We start from the raw sequence: 20,714 nt of genomic DNA on the forward strand, positions 1-20,714 counted from the left end.
ACGGTAATCATCTCTTCTTAATACTAATTAGAGGAGAAGCTGCAAGAGATACGATAGTTCTGAGGATCAAAGTGTCAGTAAAAGAAAGGGGAATGATTACGAGGGGATGGGATGAAGTATCTTACATCCTACACCTCACGAGCCTAACGTCGTCAAGGTTGTATGAAAAGTTGGCTACGGGATGTTGGGGTAGGGAAGATGAAAGTCAGAAACCAGGAAAAAATATGGAATCAATGGCAGACACAAAAACAATGAGCCATCTGGTCACCACCCCACTCTCCCAAGTTGAGAGTACCCAGGAATTCATTGTAAATCATTGATCTTAAAGAGCCCTGTCACAGATTTTGAAGAGTAATTCAGACTCTAATGTAACTGAGAGTCCTCCATAATTTTATGACCCAGTTTAATGGACAATAAGGTTAAGGCTGCAGTTTCAAGAAGAAGATAAAAAGAAAAGAAGAACAGAATAGTTCAGTCTTAGATGTTTTAAGCCATTGGGAAAATAAGAGTGCGCTACGGAAAATGAAGAAAAGTACCTGATGCCTCGTAGATTTAACACCACCGGAGCTCGCAAAAGTACTCCAACACTTGAGCACGAGAGATGTGCTATGGCGAAACTGGCGCACGTAAGTAGAAGTAATACCCGACTTAGGTGGAACTCTGCAGATAACACCCCGACTCGCAAGTTCTGCTTCTATAAGGCAGTGTTGTTCAGAGGACTAAGTCTTGGAATAGAAGCCAAATAATATTTTTGAAATATATTCCCGGAATGAGGAAAATATTTTCCAACCCCAAATTCAAATAGCTACACATGCTACTGCTATAACGTCTGGTCAATGAAACGACTTCCGCTATCCTTACATATGAAATTTACTTGAAGTTATCTACATTAATTATGTTTAAAACCCATTAAATTAGCCCCCACTGATGAGCTAACTCACATGAGAGTCAATGGATCCGACCAAAAAACAAAGCTGTATGAGGTCGGAATCACTCTGAACATGCGACACCCCACTGGGCATCAGTCATCTTGGCAGGCTAACACTCTAAGTAGATGCTTCAAGGTTTGGTTTGTGTATTTAATAAAATTCGTTACTGGGTCTTGAATGGCATATTTTATTACAGATCAAGTTAAATATTTTGCCGGTAAACTTCAGAACGATTGCGCATAGAAAACAATTAAAATGAGAAAATTACGTGTATAGGAAGATACTTTCATTTTTTCAGGGGGCGGGCGGGTAGAGATACCGGTTAAAGTGTCTTTCTTGTTATGAATTTAACGTCGCATTAAGTCATAGAAGGTTTTTGGTGACAAGGATGGGAAAGGGCGAGGAATAAGAAGATAGCAGCTGTGGTCTCAAGATGAACAGCCCCGGCCAGCATTTGCCTGGTGGATAATAAAACACCACACACCACCACCCACCATCTCGCGAATGGAAGTCCACAGCTACGCCACTTGAGCCGCGCAACCAACTCACTCGGTTTGAAAATTCTACAGTAGACCGCTCAGCCCTATCCATAATTTACCGTAATATACCTTCAGTAGTAGTTCTAGTCAGTATAATAACAACAGTCGTGAGGAAATCAGTGGAGCAGATTTCAGTGCTTATCGTGTAACATGGGTCATCTATGTGAGGTTATTTTATTAAAGAAATTGATTAAAATTTTCCAGCTGCGAGCTTGCATAGGGGAGATAGTGGGTTCGAACCCCACTATCGGCATCCCTGAAGATGGTTTTCCGTGGTTTCCCATTTCGCACCAGGAAAATGCTGGGGATGTACCTTAATTAAGACCACGGCCACTTTCTTTCCACTCCTAGGCCTTTTCTATCCCATCGTCGCCATTTGACCTATCCGTGCCGGTGCGACGTAAAGCCAATTGAACATTTTTTCAGATATTACCCACTCATATTTATCCAATGCAGGTAACCTAACTGAGCTCGCTGATTCATTCGTTTGACAGCTTATTACATATTTAGCCTCATGTTTCTTCTATTCATGTGTGCATTGCGTCAAGTAAACTGTAAAGATGCGTATAATTTTTTAAAATTATTTTCGCTAAGAGTCGAGAAAATACCACAGGAAAATTGGGAAAAGAATACTGCCTCGACATTTTTCTTGAGTGAAGATGGGAGGCCAATCACTGAAAAGTACAAGACTGGAACATTTTATAATATAACAGATTTCAGTGCGAAGGAATTCATCTTGTAGTCTATGCACATGTTAAAATCTGACAACATGGAAGCACATCGAACATGAAAGTATTGTATTAGAGTATGTCTAGCCCGAATTACGCAGAATCTTAAAAATTCAATAGCCTGTAAGCCTTTTCCCTTTCTTCTACTCTTATTAAAAGAAACGAGAAAGGTCACCATTGTTACCACTTAATTGTCATATTTTATAATAAACACGACTTCGTAGAACATCCAACCATTCTCTAGAAGTCTAATAATATTTCGAAAATTGTCAGATTTAGCGCTGAAATATATTCTTTAAATTCGTGTAGGTCTATAATATACTCAGTAAAGGTTTATTTTATCTTGTTTTTCTAAAGACTTAACGTCACATGAACTTATAGAGATGTTTGGTGACGGTAGGATGCTAAAGCCTAGGCCAAAAATATTGAAGCCATGCCCTTAGTAAGGTGAACTCCCAAAATTGTCCTTGTGATAAAAAAAAAGGGAATTCAGGTAAAACCATATTCAGAACTGCCGAACCCACCATTTTCCGAATGTAAGCTTACACCTACAGGACGCGGATCATGTATCCATATGGCTCAATTTAACGGCATGAAAGTGTTAATTTAATTAATTAAAAAGGATGTTTGGGAATATTTATTTCAAGAATGTTCGCTACATATATTAAGTGGTTTCTGAGAATCATTGTCCGAAATTGAAGTATATTGAAGTCCAAAAGTACTGGGTAGATCTTATGTGTAACACCTGATTTAACCTGATTGAAGGTATTCTTTCCACAAAAGCACAATATTTCATTACACTGCATTTTAATTATTTCAGACGATCGTGACATATAAATTATAGTTCAACCTTTGAAACTTTGAAATGTATTTTTTTTTCTCTGACCTTACTATTGCCGTCTAACATCGTCTCGGAGACATGGTCAGCCGCCGAAACCGAAGAGCCGGACCAAGTCTCAGAGACGTAGTGAAGTTTGTCAAGAGCTGGTGTCGATAGTCAGCCGCCGAAACCGAAGAGCCGGACCAAGTCTCAGAGACGTAGTGAAGTTTGTCAAGAGTTGGTGTCGATAGCTTGGCATGACACAAACATATGGCAGGATTATGCTGTTCTATAGTCTCCCTTTAACCTCTTTGGAAAGAGGCAATATCGACATTTGTTTATGTCACCTAAATCTTTGAACATAAGGTGGAGAGTCTTCCGCTACTGTAGTTCCTTGTCAAAATGGCTGTGTGCTATGTAAACATTTGAGTGAGTTGGATATCGGAACTTATTTGTGCGAAAGTGGTGATGTGAAGTCTCATGTGAATTACAAGATGGTGATGAAGAGTTTATGAATTGTAAAAGCAATTAATTTTCGCCAGAAAGCGATACTATTTCGGATAAAGAATTAGATATGACAAAGTCGTCCACACCAGTAGGATCTAACATTTATGCTGGTGCACGATCACCCGAAAGCGACTGGGAGTGGGAAGATGATGATAACGTACGAGGTATATGCAAATGTATTACCGTACATCACCTCTATCTCCAGTAGTTTCTCTCAGTCTGGGCAATAGACCCTCTGCATTACAGGTTTTCTCATGTGTTCCGACTGACGAATTCTGGACGATGATAACCACAGAAACAGTTACGCAAACCAGTGTTCATCTAATCCGGAATATAAACAAAAAAATTATGACAGTAAATGGATTGACAAAATTAATTATGAAATAAAGGCTTAGGCTACTTTGCGCTATGCAATGTTATGGCTAAAGTAACAAAGTCCTCAGTGAAAATTAACTGGCCAAAAAGGAGTATTATTGGAACTCTGCTTCAGTAAACAATGCCATTTGTACGCTTCTTACTTATTTCAAGATTTCTGAATTTTCGTGATCATGAAACCGCAGATGCGAGTGATAAGCTAAGAAACGTAACAAGTGTTGCTGAATACATAAATAACCGATTTTAGTCCAACATAGTATGTTACTTAAAGTACGGTATATCGTACATAGCAATTTCCATTTTAAATGTATAATCTGTGTTATCAATAGGCCTGTAGCTAATAACATTAGAATTCATTGGGTTAAGAATCGTTTTAATGATGCTTCGCATTTTTACAGTTCTTACACGCCCGTGCTATTAGGTATCCATTGGGTATCCATTTCGTCTGGGAAGGTTACTAGATGAGATATTCGTGGTTCTCATAAATATCTTCAAAAATTATTTTGCACTTTATGCACACCCTCAACTCGAAAAAATATAGTTCCTGTATTGTCACTGGTAAGCCGAAAAAACGTAGACGAAACACTTGGAATACATGAAAATTTGACTCAGGGATGCAGTCATGTAAATTAATGCAGGGATGTAGACATGTTCTCAGGCGCAAAACGATGAGACTTCCAGCCAGCATGAAACAGAATAGGAGACTTATAGCCGAGGTGGTAAGAGTGTGCCTGGTTTACTCGGGTTCGATTCCCTGCCAGAAAGTAGAAACAAATAGGATTTCCACAATGGCCCTGAGATGCACGTAGCTATACCAAAAATGACTACCAGGTTGATTTCTGAGGGGAAAGGTGGCTGAGTGTAGAGCTAACCACTCTATTCGACTTTCTGCCGAGGTTACGGATGGCGGAAGTCTTTTCTTTCCACTCCTTCAAGGGTCTTCGTGGCGTTTACGGAGATGGGTTTGCCTTTCTGAAAGGAATACATAGAAATCCGTGGAGTAATCACCCTACGTCATTCAGGGATATTCCTGTCGTTTTCTCCCTTTAAAGCTAGTCATGGGCCAGATAACTCAAAATACTTTCGAATGTTCATGTCGGCCCTATTTATTGTACAATTAGTAACAAAGAAAGTGTGAACTGAAAGAATTCTTCTTTGAAAATGGTGTTGATTAATGGCATGACGTCACATCCAGTTCAGCTGTGTTGTTGTTTGAAATTTGTCTAAAGATATAAGCCGTTATTTCACACTGTCATTTCAATAGTGGATGACATTACCACTGTCATAAATACGTCAAGGTTGTTTTTAGACGTTTAGTGGTATATATCACTTTACGTCCGGGGTAGGGCTACAAGAATAACATACCTCTTAGTTCATAAGCCTTTGATCGATCACCTCAACCAACCTGGAGACGGAAGGTAGGCATATCCATTTCATTGAGCAACTGCCGTTGGCTGTCGCCGGCATTGTCCGGGTCACGTCTGAGCTGAGCGCGCATACATTAGGCGGCTGAGTGCTTGGTCCCGCCCAACTCAAGCACGCGGCCCTAAATGTCACCTGGTGGGCAGGCAGCCTACGGAGCAAGGCTGCACAACGGGCTGCAGATATGCAGGCGCTCCCTGGAACCTGGCTAACAGGTACAGTACTAGGCCTCATCCTCGCAATTTGGCACTCAGCCACTTCCCCTCAGAAATTAACCTGGTAGTTATTATTTGGTATAGCTAGGTGCATCTCAGGGCCATTGTGGAAATCCTATTTTTTCTACTTCCTGGCAGGGAATCGAACCAGAGTAAACCGAGCACACTCTTACTACCTCGGCTATTCTATTGACAGTACTCAATATCATGCACATGAGAGAGAGTTTTAAGAAACGAGTTCAGCTCAATAGAGAAGATTTAGAGATTTTACCACACAACATCTCTAAAATGTAATGATATTAGTAATGTTATTGATCTTACGTCCCACTGACAACAACAACTGAGGTATTGTAGCACCTTCGAATAACACCGGATTGAGCTAGGATCATATCAACCTACTTGGGGTCAGAGCATCTGAATCACCCAGATTGGTAGATTTCTAAATAACTATAGTTTGCCATTCGATAATAACAAAAAATAAGGTGTCCGTTTTCAGTAATAGGACAATTAAATCACTTGTTAAAATTGCACTAGTAGAACAAAACATCAGTCATAAAAATAAGCAAATATTCGTGTATATGAGCGAAAAACTACTTCCGTGGATCAGTGGTAGAGTGTTGGCCTTCGAATACCAAGATCGCGGAGACAGAATTATGAAACTTATGTGCAGGAAGCCTACACAGTGCCTGATCAAAACGCTTGCACACGTTAACTGATATTATTATTATTATTATTATTATTATTATTATTATTATTATTATTAAATCTAGCAACATTAACGTGTAATAGTACACAGCCGATGCATCAAAATACGGGTTTTTGCTCACGATGTCTAAAACCTCTGAAAAAAATTGTGTCAGTCAGTCAGTAACTCACTCACGCATGCATGTATTAGTTTATTTAATCTTTTTCTCTTCACAATAAATTTAAAATTTTTAAGAGCTAAGCACTTGATATTCTCTGATATTTAGTTCTATAAGCATGTGAAGGGCAATAAAATCCATTCTGAGATAAAATTAAAGGGAGATTTAAAGATCTGCTTATCTTGCATTATTAGCAGTATAGCCGGTGATAATAAACAGACAGAAATAAATAAGCTAAAACAATTTTTTTAACCAAATTATTTGACATCATGGCACACGTCGGCTTGCGTTCGGGAAATTTTTAACTGGAAACTCGCCGTCGCACTGGCAGCCCTGGTGCTATTTTCCGTAGTTCGCCATGTTCATATTAGTCTATCCTAGCGTCACCGAAAACCTATCTTATATTAGTACGACATTACTGTGAACATTTCCCTTTACAAAACACTTTGGTCTTCGTTACACTAAGAATACTGTTGGAATAAATATGATTTGTGAAAAACGAAGGGTAAGATTTGACGTCTTGTTTAACTGTCCAACTGAGTGAGTTGGCTGCGTAGTTAGGGTTGTGTAGCTGTGATCTTGCATTCGGGAGATGGGATTGAATACCACCGTTGACAGTACTGAAGGTGGTTTTCGGTGGTTTCCCTTTTTTACAAATGCCGGGACCTTAATTAAGGCCACGGACTATTCCTTCCAAATCCTAGCCTTTCCCATCCTTACGTCGCTGACAACCTTCAGTGTGTTAATGTGACGTTAAACTACGAGTAAAAAAACTTTTTCAAACAGAAATTCCTCTCACGAGAAGAACTAAGCATTCCCTCGAAAAACTTTAAAACTTTTATTGAATTTAATTACCGAGTGGTGTGGCCCCACGTGCTAACGCGCTACGGCTATGGAAATACGCTTTGCATTCGGCATTCGGAAGACACGTAGTTTCGAACCCCACCGTCGGCTGTCCTGAGAAAGGTTTTCTGTAGTTTCCCATTTTCTGTTCCAGGCAAACTCCGGAACAGTTCCAGTTCAAAGGCCACAGCCGCTTCCTTCCATCTCCTTACCCAAGTGCATTCACCGACCTTCATTTCGTCTTCATCAGTTCCTCACTGAGGTTGGCGGCAGGAAGGGCATCCGGCCGTAAAGACATGCCGTGTAAATTCACCTAGCTTCATACTCGACCCTTTATCATGAAGTGGCACTAAAGGGATAGTCAAACAACATTGATTAATTTAACTGAAACAAGCAATATTGAATTCACCCCTGCACTTAGGATTCAACAGGAAGAGTCTTCGTCACACAGAATGACACCTTCCTTTGAAATAGATAAAGCATCTCAGGTATAGAACTCGAAGCTACGTGCATCTTAGGCCCGTAATTGCTCGCCACAATGTACAGCACTAAAACGCGCAGAGCTAACCTGTACTCATCTGTTTGCAGCACAATAGTGTTTGTCAGTGTCAGTCTAGGATTTAAATGGAATTTTCACTTAAGTGTAGAAATATTGTTTAGTAGATGGACTTCATCTCCGCCTCTGTGGTGTAGTGGTTAGCGTGATTAGCTGCCACCCCCGGAGGCCCGGGTTCCATTCCCGGCTCTGCCACGAAATTTGAAAAGTGGTACGAGGGCTGGAAGGGGGTACACTCAGCCTCGGGAGGTCAACTGAGTAGAGGTGGGTTCGATTCCCACCTCAGCCATCCTGGAAGTGGTTTTCCGTGGTTTCCCACTTCTCCTCCAGGCGAATGCCGGGATGGTCCCTAACTTAAGGCCACGGCCGCTTCCTTCCCTCTTCCTTGCCTATCCCTTCCCATCTTCCCATCCCTCCACAAGGCCCCTGTTCAGCATAGCAGGTGAGGCCGCCTGGGCGATGTACTGGTCATACTCCCCAGTTGTATCCCCCGACCAAGTGTCTGAAGCTCCAGGACACTGCCCTTGAGGCGGTAGAGGTGCGATCCCTCGCTAAGTCCGAGGGAAAAACCGAACCTGGAGGGTAAACAGATGATGATGATGATGATGAGATGGACTTCATAATTTGTTTGTGTGTGCAGGTGATCCATTGCTCGGGCTACCTGAAGGTGAAGCAGTTCGCCATCGACGCCGCTCCCTACGACAGTTGCTACCAGAACGTGGGACTGGTGGCGGTGGGACACTCCTTGCCGCCGAGTGCCATCACAGAAATTAAGCTGCACTGTAATATGTTCATGTTCCGCGCCAGTCTAGATCTCAAACTTATCTTCTTAGATGCCAGGTAAGTGGACACAACTGAGAAGAATTAATACTTTCAAGAACCCAACGTTATGATTTAGCAGTTGGTCTAGTTTTGCGACTAGGTCGTCACCTTGGTCATTCTTCTCCATTTCACTCGGCGTTGAGCACCACGTTTGATATAAGGGGCAGCCAATGAAAAACCGAACACCCGCTACAACGTGACCATAGAGTGGTTTTATTAAAAATTAATTAACAAAAGCGTGAATACATATGTCCCAATTGGCAGACGAGACGATTAATTCCAGTTTCGTAGAATGAGGGAGGTCACTGAGGCCTTCACAACTGCACACACTCTTGTACTTCCTCGTCCGAATAAAACGTCCACGAATGCCTTTCTTCAGGTCGTCAAAATGTGAAAATCACGAGGTGAAAGATCCGGATTGTACGGAGGATGTTGAAGTGTTTCCAGAAAAAAATCACCAGAAGTAGGGGAGTAACACGATGATTCCATCTAACAGCATTCCAGGGCGTTTTTCTTTATGGCAGTTTCTGTAAAGTGCCTTTATAGCGCTGCGCATTGATTGTGGTTCCACCCTCGAGAGCCTCTGCAAACAAAATGAAGATCATCATGACTTTACCGGAACTTGCGTGAACAGTTTTGGGTTTCTTTGGCGGACGAAAACACTAGACCAATCTGCGCACCAACAAAGACATATCCCAACAACTGGGTGTACCTGTGAGTTGCCACTATGCAGTTCTCCTACCACAGCGGTCATGGTATCGATTTGCCACCTTTTGCGACGAATTTGTGTTATGGCGGTTGTTCGGTTTTCATTTGCCTGCCCCTTAGGCATTCATACCTTCGCGGTCCTTTGTTCTCAAGGAATGTCTCCACGAATGGTATCTTCTGGCCTCCCTTGGGGGCGCTTGCCTGGTATTTCTACCTTGGGTCACTTCAAGCATCAAACTGCTATGCCGAAGCCCATGGCCTATCCACGCAAGACTTTGCATGCTCGAATATGATTAAGGTGGAGTTAAGTGCTCCATAATATTGAGCGGAGTGGCCGCGCGTGTTAAAGCTCTGCATTTGGGAGACGAGCGGATTCGAGCCCATCCGTCAGCTGTCCTGAGAATGTGGTTTTCTGTGGTATTCCGTTTTCACTTTTAGGTAAGTGCCGGGCAGTTCCTATTCACGGGCCACAGCCGATTCATTCCACCTCCTTTCCTAAATTCACTCGCCATCATTCATATCATCTTCATTAGCTCCTTAACTTGGTTTGACGTCAGGAAGGGCATCCAGCCACAAAATCATGGCCTATAATTTCGTCTCACCTCATCAGGAAATGGAAGTAAGGCGTAGACACCTAAGGGCTCCATGATGGCTTCGGTTTTAGGATGTTACAGATACTTCGTGAGTGGGACTGAATACCAGTCAATCCACTCATGCAAGAAAACGGTGACATATTATCATAAGAGGGTGTGTCAGGCATGCTCTAAAATTCTTGGAATATTCAATATAATCTACGATTTTTTTTACAAATTGCTTTGCGTCGCACCGACACAGATAGGTCTTATGGAAACGATGGAATAGGATAGGGCTAGGAGTGGGAAGGAAACAGCCGTGACCTTAATAATTAAGGTCACAGGGTATTATTACGTGTCAGTCTGCCAAGACCACCGACATGTGCACACTAACTGACCCTATTAACAGCACCTTCACATCAAAAAACCAAACCAAACCAAACCCCATGGCGCAACAACGTCCGCTGCTCAGCCCGAAGGCCTGCAGATTACGAGGTGTCGTGTGTAGCACGACGAATCTTCACGACCGTTATTCTTGGCTCTCTAAACCGGGCCACCTTCACATCATTCATCACAAAAAGGGTCTGACTGAATAAGGAATTTATTAGCTGCATCGATCATATCTTAGTCATTGTCATGTTGTCAAAACCAAGGTCAGGTTAATGAACGTAACAAACTTGATATAGCTCATACCGGAAAATACACTATGTCTCATCGGAGGTGGACCTGGGATTATTCAGTAATATGGTGGATATTTATGACTGGTATACCTGCCGAACATTTCCAAACTCTTCAGCTATGTTCATCCCATTACCATCAAATACCGGTCCAGGTCTACAGTAAATTCTGAACGCCAGGGAAATAATATTCTTGTAAGAAACTATAGAGATGTTGAGTGGGTATTTATTTATATATTTATTTATATTTATTTATTTATATTGATTGATTGCTTGATTATTTATTTATTTATTTATTTATTTATTTATTTATTTATTTATTTATTGTTCTAACCCCGAAGGCTGGTTGCATCCTCAATATATTCACCATCAGCTGTCATAGGTAGCTTAGGCGTCAGTGAAGAGGCGTACTGGGAAGATAACAAGTGTTGTTTTAAGGGGCCAAACATCGAGATCATCAATTTCCTTACTAGGGAAATGGGGAGTGATGTAGTTTCCTGTCGCTTTCCTCACCAAGCGAGAAGGTGTTGTTACATATCAGTATGACAAGCCCACTGAAACCTACACACCAATTGACACTATGAGCAATAACACCCAAACCACAAATTGTACATCATATGGAATGGCTGCACAAGAAATTATGTTAATAGCATCGCATATACAGTACACTGAGTGGCCAAAAGTCTTGGGAAGACACTGAATGACCGGGCGAGTTGGCCGTGCGGTTAGGATCGCGCAGCTGTGAGCTCGCATCCGGGAGATAGTGGGTTCGAACCCCACTGTCGGCAGCCCTGTAGACAGTTTTCCGTGGTTTCCCATTTTCACACCAGGCAAATGCTGGGGCTGTACCTTAATGAAGGCCACGGCCGCTTCCTTCCCATTCCTAGGCCTTTCCTCTTCCATCGTCGCCATAAGACCTGTCTGTGTCGGTGCGACGTAAAGAAACTAGCAAAAAAAATAATTAATGTGATGTTAATAACGAGTTGCTCCTCCGCGAACCCTTGAAACGGCAGCATTACGGTGAGGCATCGACTCTACAAGGTGTTGGAATCGTTCTGGAGGGATCTGGACCCACGCATCTCGCACTGCTATCCACAACTGGTCTTGTGCATTTGGTGCGGGGTTCATGGAGCGTACACCAGCATCGACAGCATCACATCCATGCTCGATTGGATGAAGATCGGGAGATCTGGTGGGCCAATCCATGATCGTAACTTCACTGGAGTGCTCCTCCACCTACCTGCGTTCCACCACAGAGCGGTGACATGGCGCATTGTCCTATTGAAACATGGCATCTCCATAGGTCTAGAAACGGATGCAGATGGTCTGAAAGAATGTCCACATAACGTGCACTAGTCAGCGATCCCTGCAGCCGGACAATGGGGCATAATTGCAACCATTAGAACGCCGCCCAGACCAGAATTGAGCCACTTCCCGCCTGGACACAACCTTGTTGACACGCAGGATCCATAGCTTCATGGGGAATTCGCTACACTCTTACGATACAATAAGCTCGATACAAACTGGAAACGGGATTCATAGGACCATACCACACTCCGCCACTGGTCCATGGTCCATTGCCAATGTTCGCAGGCCCATGCGCGTCGTTGAGCTCTGTGTCGAGGGGTCAGCAAAGAGACACGAGCTGGTCGGTCGGCTGGTGAAGCAGTTGACTCTTTACAGTTCTGGTAGAGATGGGTTCCTGAGTCCCAACTTACAACTGGGCGGTGATCTGCCTCACAGTAGGCCATCAAGCGCCCAGTATGGTTCTCCGGAGGTGACGTGATGTCCGTTAGTTAAACACCTGTAGTCTTCCCGTGCGGCGGTTTACACGAGTGGTAATATTCTCTGTGTGATATTGAAGATCCGCCCTCGACACTGTTGACTTCGGAAACCCGAATTCGCGTGTAATCTCCGCAATGCTATGACCCATACGCCGTGCGCCGATGTCAATCTATGTTCAAAGCCAGTTAACTCGCGACGTGTTGCCATCTTCACGACACTGGTGTCTGTGACAGACTGCTCAGCTACCCCGCAGCTACCCGCAACGCTCGAGTTCACACACGGCACATTTTCTAATGGGACACGCCTTCCCGTGAATTTTGGCCACTCAGTGTATATACCAAACCAAACCAAACCCCATGGCACTACAGCCCTTGAAGGGCCTTGGCCTACCAAGCGACCGCTGCTCAGCCCGAAGGCCTGAAGATTACGAGGTGTCGTGTGGTCAGCACGACGAATCCTCTCGGCCATTATTCTTGGCTTTCTAGACCGGGGCCGCTATCTCACCGTCAGATAGCTCCTCAATTCTAATCACGTAAGCTGAGTGGACCTCGAACCAGCCCTCAGGTCCAGGTAAAAATCCCTGACGTGGCCGGGAATCGAACCCGGGGCCTCCGGGTAAGAGGCAGGCACGCACGCTACCCCTATACCACGGGGCCGGCACTCAGTGTATATACTGTATTATAAAATTTATTTAGGATATTCATTATCGTGTATTTAGGGAGATGGTATAAACTCAACATACAAAAATTGAATACTAACTAAATGTAGTTGAAATACATTTGATGAAAGGCAGAAATCTTGACAAGTCATTTGCTTACAAGCGTAATCTGACCTTCCTTATCGATATTTATAGATTTCTTCAAGAGTCATTAAATTCATGTCGAGTTTTTCTAAGAAATAAGAGCAGTTTGAACAATAACCAGGAACACAAACAGAAACTTGTGCGTGGCAATTAATGTAAGTCATAAAGTGGTCTTTAGTGTTGAATTATGTGACTTACAATAAACAAAGTAAAACGCAACATTTCAATAATAGCAGTAGATAAGCATACCATACCTACGTACCGCTCGTACCTTTCTCCACATGTGAACAGAATTGTTGGTCCTACTTAAGTATTTCTCCAAAGTGAGGTTCTCATAGGTTTGAATTGTGTCCGTTAAAGTAGTAAATGCTTCTGAATTTCTCTCAACTCATTCCAGGAAAATTCTAATGTGAGCATCTTGATATCCGAACTCCAAACATCCCTTAAGATCCAAAACATATTAATAATTACTGGCCACAATTTGTATACGTATTATGTGGGGGTGACCCTGCGTACACTATCGAAACTGCAAATGTGAAAAGTCACGTGTTATAATGCTAACGGCTTCTCTTTTCTGTATGTACATTAGACGAATGTGACGAAATATGATGACATACGCTCGCGAGCGCCGTAATTTCTACTTTCAAATGTCCCGCATGCACAGGCGATGAATGGGATATCTAAATTGATTTTTACAGGGGCACTACTGCCAGCAGGCAGGTTACGTCAGAATATGAAGAGAGAATAGCCCGGGGGTCGCTTTCAGCGTGTTCCTCAGCGCTTCGCGTCCAATCCAACCCTTTGCATTAGTAACCCTCGTTTTCGACAGCATAATCCTAGGATGGTGTATGGTACAGCAGCACTACATTTGCTGTCTGCATATCGGCAGTGGGTAGTGTGTTCAGCAACACGAATACACAGACATCATTTTAATCTATGGAGAATCTCGTCGGAATGAAGCCGAAGCTCCAAACAGACGTCTGCCTTCTACACACGTAATTCACTGAACAGTATTAGTATTTCTTCCATACAAACAACTCTTTTATAGAGTGTAACGTCTACTTTCTTTCTTTCTTTCTTTTTTTCTTTCTTTCTTAATCTGCTTACCCTCCAGAGTTAGTTTTTCCCTCGGACTCAGCGAGGGATCCCACCTCTACCGCCTCAAGGGCAGTGTCCTGGAGCGTGAGACATTGGGTCGGGGGTTACAACTGGAGAGAATGACCAGTACCTCTCCCAGGCGGCCTCACCTGCTATGCCTTGGTGGGGGATGGGATGATTGGAAGGGATAGACAAGGAAGAGGGAAGGAAGCGGCCGTGGCCTTAAGTTAGGTACCATCCCGGTATTTGCCTGGAGGAAATGGGAAACAGCGGAAAACCACTTCCAGGATGGTTGAGGTGGGAATCGAACCCACCTCTACTCAGTTGACATCCCGAGGCTGAGTGGACCCCGTTCCAGCCCTCGTACCACTTTTCAAATTTCGTGGCAGAGCCGGAGATCGAACCCGGGCCCCCGGGTGTGGCAGCTAATCACACTAACCACTACACCAAAGAGGCGGCATGTCTACACGTGCATAAATTAATAAGATTAACTTGTCTTTTCTACATCTTTGGCTTATTTACAAATGCACGCTCTTTTGGAACGTGTGCAGTAAAATGACCGCCATCTCTTTCACAACATCAATTAATTATACAGCACGTTATAGATCTCCTTCGAAAAAAGTAACTAGGCATCCCATGCATCACTAGTGCATGCGGAACATTTGTAAGTAGAAAGTACGGCACTCGCGGGCCTCCTGGTATAATCCTTTATTTAGGAAAATGACCCTCAACGGGTTTGCCATAAGACACAGAATTGTACAATTTTTATGTTTTTGAATATTAATGGTTCCGTAAAAGAAGCACGGACCTACGCACAACCGCCTCGGCAATCATAGGTACATGTCTTTCCTTGAGGGAAAACCTCCTCCACAACTCGGCCATCATTCCGGATATTTCTCCATCATGTAACTGGATACTGCTTCCTGCTTCTCAGAGTGCACATCGTGTGGCTGTTGTTCACCTGATTTTAGACGTACCATTGGGTCCAATATTACAGAACTCGGTTTCTTAATGGCTAGAATATCTACTTTTCTCGTGCTACCATTTTCAGCTAAGCAGTTCACTTCTTTATATACCTCCCAACCGTTATCGCGAAAGGAAGGCCGCGAATTGTGTGAAGGCGAGTATTTCTAAGCAACGAGTCCAATGGTCAGCAGCCGGGAACATGTCCCAAAGTTTCAATCTTACTGCAGGCACGCCTGCGGAGGTTGTTCTCCTTGCTTCTACCATACAAGCTTCTTACTCGAGCCACGTCTGCCATCATTTTGATGCTTTCAATAACAGCTTAAATATAAAAATACGTACTCGAAGGAAGCTTTAGAGCACTCTTCTATAAAGCAAGTAATTTTCAGTTTCTATACGTAGTGAATGAAATGTGCTGCCATCAGGTGATGAATAATTGATGAATTAATGATTATGAAGAATAACTAGAATGAATGTGACCAGCTTACGACAGATTCTCTCCTACTACTACTACTTTATTCTGTAGAAATTTAATGTGTTGTCAATGAGATTTGAACTCATAATGCAGTAGTAAGAGGAAAACATGGTCTTAGCCACATAGATTTCTAGGGTATCGATATATACACAGGAAGATTCGAAAATACCACGATCTCGAGTGTACGTGTTTGGTTCACTCAGAAGGTCGTAGGTTTGATTCATCTTTCAGGAAACCGAGAAACGAGAAATGCACCTTTAAGGAAGCACATGGCCTTGGCGTTAAGCCACCTTATATAGAAAGTACCGCAATGTTAGTTAGTGTGGGGATAAGAGCTAACCACTGTATCCCGTACAGTGTTGAGGTTAGGCAAATTCATCCGTGTGTCGCGCTGGAAATCGAGCTCGGGGGTCTAAGTAAAAGACCGTCAATAACAATAATCTCGCCGAGTGAGTTGGTCGCGCTGTAAGGGTCGTGTAGCTGTGAGCTTGCATTCGGGAGATGGTAGATTCGTATCTAACCGTCGGCAGCCCTGAAGGCGATTTTTCATGGCTTCACATTTCCACACAAAGCAAATACAGGGTTTGTACCTTAACAAAGGCCACGGCCGCTACCTTCCCACTCTTAATACTTTCCCATCTTCGCTTCGCCGAAAACTTCAATGTGTGAGTGCAACGTTAAACCAGTAACAAAAAAGCAATAAAACAATAAACTATTGTAAAATAGGGATCTTTGAAGATGAGAGAAACCAGGCGATAATATTTATCTGTAGGGGTGATAAATTTCTCTCTAGTAATAAAAAAGAGAAAAGAAGGCAGGTCGTAGCTAGAGTAGATTCAATGATCTTAACCAGAAGAACAATGAGCGTTGTCCTGTGGTGGTCCTGGGCATTGACATGCGAAGCACTATTGAAAGCCAGTTACATTTAGAAGGCGCTGGCAGTAGTGTGGTTAACAGGGTACAGTCATCTTACCACTTCATTTGTGATGATAGTAATAATGGCGTGTGACTTTCGAAGAGGCCTGGTGCAGGTCTTTCGAGTTGACGCCGTCTAGGTGACCCGCGTGTCTGTGAGGATGAGACCCTGCCTAATGCTGAAAACGGCACACACACACACACGCACGCACACACACACACACACACACACACACACACACACACACATATACACACACAGACACACACACACATACACACACACCCAGCACCCGAGCCGTTGGAATTAACTAGTGAAGGTTAAAATCCCCGACCCGGCTGGGAACCGAACCCGAGATCTCTTCGACCAAAGGCAAGCACGTAAAACATTTAGCCATGGAACCGGACTTCATTTGTGATAAAAATAATATTCTTAGTAAATACCGCTTGCGTATTTTAGATACGTTACGTGAATTTGCATTACTGAAAACTGGTGAGGCGAATACTACTTTGAGCTTTTCTCCCTCTGTTGGTGGGGTCGGTAGAATACATCCTCGGTATTCCCAACCTGTCGTAAGAGTCTACTAAAAGGGGTTACCCCAAACGTGCGTGAGTTGGCGACCAAGAGGCCCCTATCTGTGTCTGGCATTGCTTCCACTTAATTTAAAAGTAGGAAAGATCAAAATGCGAAGATAAAGTTAGAATTCAAAAGCACAAATTGGGGCAAATATGCGTTTTGTTCGCCTCTGTGGTGTAGTGGTTAGTGTGATTAGCTGCCACCCCCGGATGCCCGGGTTCGATTCCCGGCTCTGCCACGAAATTTGAATAAAGGTAAGAGGGCTGGAACGGGATCCACTCAGCCTCGGGAGGTCAACTGCGTAGGGAAGGAGTGGGTTCGATTCTCACCTCAGCCATGCTCGAAGTGATTTTCCGTGGTTTCCCACTTCTCCTCCAGGCTGGTATGGTACCTAATTTAATTCCACGGCCGCTTCCTTCCCTCTTCCTTGTCTATCCCTTTCGGTCTTCAAATCCCTCCACAAGGCCCCTGTTCTGCACAGCATATGAGGCCGCCTGGCAAGGTACTAGTCCTCCTTCCCAGCTGTATCCCTCCGACCCAAAGTCTCACGCTCCAGGACACTGTCTCGAGGCGGTAGAGGTGGGATCCCTCGCTGAGTCCGAGGGAAAAACCAAACCCTGGGGGATAAACGGATTAAGAAAAAGAAAGATAGATATTCGTTTATAGAGAGAAGAATTATGAATAAGAATAATTTGCCAAGGAAGATGTTCAATAAACTTTTCCAACTTTCTGAATCCTTTAAGAAAAGAATAGATAAACAATTGATACAGAACCTGCCACCTGTACAACAGCCCAACATTCAAATCTATATTGATTGATTGATTGATTGATTGATTGATTGATTGATTGATTGATTGATTGATTGATTGATTGATTGTGACAGACTTCTCACTTTCTTTCATGTCTCCATTCCAACTTTTGATCTCTACCGATCCGGGTGGTATAAGGTATGTGAAGTCTATGGAGTTTTTTGGTGTCTCACCCTTCCTGGCTCTTGAAAAATGCGAAACCACCGAAAATCTTCTTCAGGGTTGCCACCGCGGGGATACGAAACCACCATCTCCCAAATGCAAGCTCACAGCTACGCGACCCTTACAGCGCTACCAATTCACTTGGTGAGTTTATTCTTAATGACGGTGTAAGATATTATTAGAGCCACATATCTTCATCCTTCGAAGGGAGAGCCCCTTACTTTTTCCCTTCCGATTCGTGTTGAGAAGGGATGATTAACTATATTTACCCTTAAAATAATAATTGCTACCATCACCATTTGGCAGTTATCACTTCAATTAACTCATCCCAGGGAATAGCATGACAACTCAAAAAAGTTAAAGTTCTCAGGGAAGCATTTTTTATTTTTAAACATTACTAACTCACTGATTCACCCAATGTTGTCAAACGATTCTGCGTTAAATGAAACTGCTTTTCAAATGATGATTTTCATTTTATTGTGTTTAATTCAAAAAATATTAATGACCTTTCTGCTTTGGATCTTGAATGAAAATGACTTGTCCTATCATCTATTGACCAGGCTTTATTTTCTGATGTGGACCAGTCAAAACCAAAGTGGTGTAAGACACATTTGTGTATTGTTAGCTAGTAAGATTTACCAGCTCTCTTTAGCAAAGGCAGTTGTGTAAATTCACTACCAATAATTCATATACGAGAAAATCATTTCCACATCCTAAATACCAACAGAAAATATACGACACACAAGACAAGACTTATCTGGCTGAAGCCATTTATATTAACAATATTCAGAATATTAACAAGATAACTCAACTTATCTGGGTTTAGCGGTGATTGTTTTGTATTCTTGAAAAATGTAGAAGTAAAATTTGGCTATTTATTCAGTATTATGACAAAATTACTTATCTTGTTAATATCAGAAGATGGATAGCATTGACCTTGGTAGATTACTGCAAACATTAAAACATATGAAAGAATGACATCTGGTTTTTCCCCAGGATGAATGAATTATTGACCGAAATTCCCATTATACAAGAGGAAGGCGACTTTCAATCTATGTTTGTGACATTGTATTTTTGAGCCTTAAACAGTTTTGGTAAGCAATCCCTTGTGAAATGAAATGGCGTATGGCTTTTAGTGCCGGGAGTGTCCGAGAACAGGTTCGGCTCGCAAGGTGCAGGTCTCTTGATTTGACGCCCGTAGGCGAGCTGCGCGTTGTGATAAGGATGAAACGATATCGAAGACGACACATACACCAAGCCCCCGTGCCAGCGAAATTAACCAATTATGGTTAAAATTGCCGACCCTGCCGGGAATCGAACCCGGTACCCCTGTTCCCAAAGACCAGCACGCTAACCGTTTAGCCATGGAGCCGGACAATCCCTTGTGTTTACGTGCTTAGAAACTATCCGATTATCTTATATTTTCTTCTAAGGTATGTACTGATGTCTGCTACTGCAATATTATTTTTAGCGACTAGGATTGGAAGATGGAACTTGAAAACCGTCCTATCAGCACTTGTCTGGTGTGAATAATGGAATAAAGGGAAAGTAGATAGCTACTGTCAGCGCTGGAATCCTAACCTTGTTGTTTTGAACAGTAAAGATTCACTAAGCTTTGGTTTAGTGCACCTGATTAAGAAATGTAGTCATTCTGAATCTATTGTGGAAAACTAAACGAAATTTTGATTAGGGTTCATGCTTGCTTGATTTTTGCCGGCCTTGTGGTGTAGGAGTAGCATGCCTGCCTCGTAGAAGGCGGTGTCGTGTTCGATTCCCGACCAGGACTTTTACTTGTATCTGAGGGCTCGTTTGAGGTCCACTCAGCCTAGGTGATTACAATTGAGGAGCTATCTGACGGTGAGATGGCGGTCCCGATCTAGAAAGCAGAGAACAATGATCGATAGGATTCGTCCTGCCAGCCGCAAGACACCTCGTAATCTGCAGACCTAGCAGCGGTCGCTTGGTGGGCCATGGCCCTTCGGAGCTAATTGCGCCATTGGTTTTGGTTTGGTTGTTTTACTTGCTTAACTTAGAGTTTCTTGGTTCGATATTACTTCTACTTTGAATAGTAAGTTAGATACTACTGTACAAGCTGCAAGAAGAAGAGTGCTGTTTTAAATATGAGCATTCATACTTTCTCAACTTCATCGCCTCGGTATCATGGACCTCACTATTCATTCCAGCTTATACTGTCATTTATTGAAGAGAAGATAAAAAAATCATCTTTCTACGTTTGTTAAGTAAACATGTTTTTCAGCCCCCTATAGGTGGTGGAAGGCGGAAACCAGAGCCCCCCTCAATACTCGATAGCAGAGCACCCGCTGTCACATGAGCCACTGGTGGCGCTGTGTGGGAAGCAGTACATCTGGGTGGCCCAATAGTAACCCAAGAAGACGGCTATTGGTTTGCTGTAGAAACATATTACATTTCCCACATGTATATCGAGGTGCTTTATAAATATTTTGTTCCACTGAATATAATTCTGTTTCGTAAGTAGTGCTACTATTTTCCACACACTTTCGGTCAGACCTCTCAATAGTTGTGATGTTCGC

The 20,714-nt window shown here is 42.9% G+C and overlaps 1 protein-coding gene across 2 annotated transcripts in view; it reads left to right on the forward strand.

The window, feature by feature from the left end:
- The window catches only part of sim (single-minded), a 434,059-nt gene that overhangs the window by 382,137 nt on the left and 31,208 nt on the right, over nt 1-20,714 (forward strand). For both annotated transcript variants that reach the window (XM_067144541.2, XM_067144542.2), the window contains exon 7: nt 8,438-8,637. In XM_067144541.2, the coding sequence (XP_067000642.1) occupies nt 8,438-8,637 (200 nt within the window). The remainder of the gene's footprint in view (nt 1-8,437; nt 8,638-20,714) is intronic.

Source organism: Anabrus simplex, chromosome 3, assembly GCF_040414725.1.
Source record: "Anabrus simplex isolate iqAnaSimp1 chromosome 3, ASM4041472v1, whole genome shotgun sequence".
In the NCBI taxonomy this organism is placed as follows: Eukaryota; Metazoa; Arthropoda; class Insecta; order Orthoptera; family Tettigoniidae; genus Anabrus; species Anabrus simplex.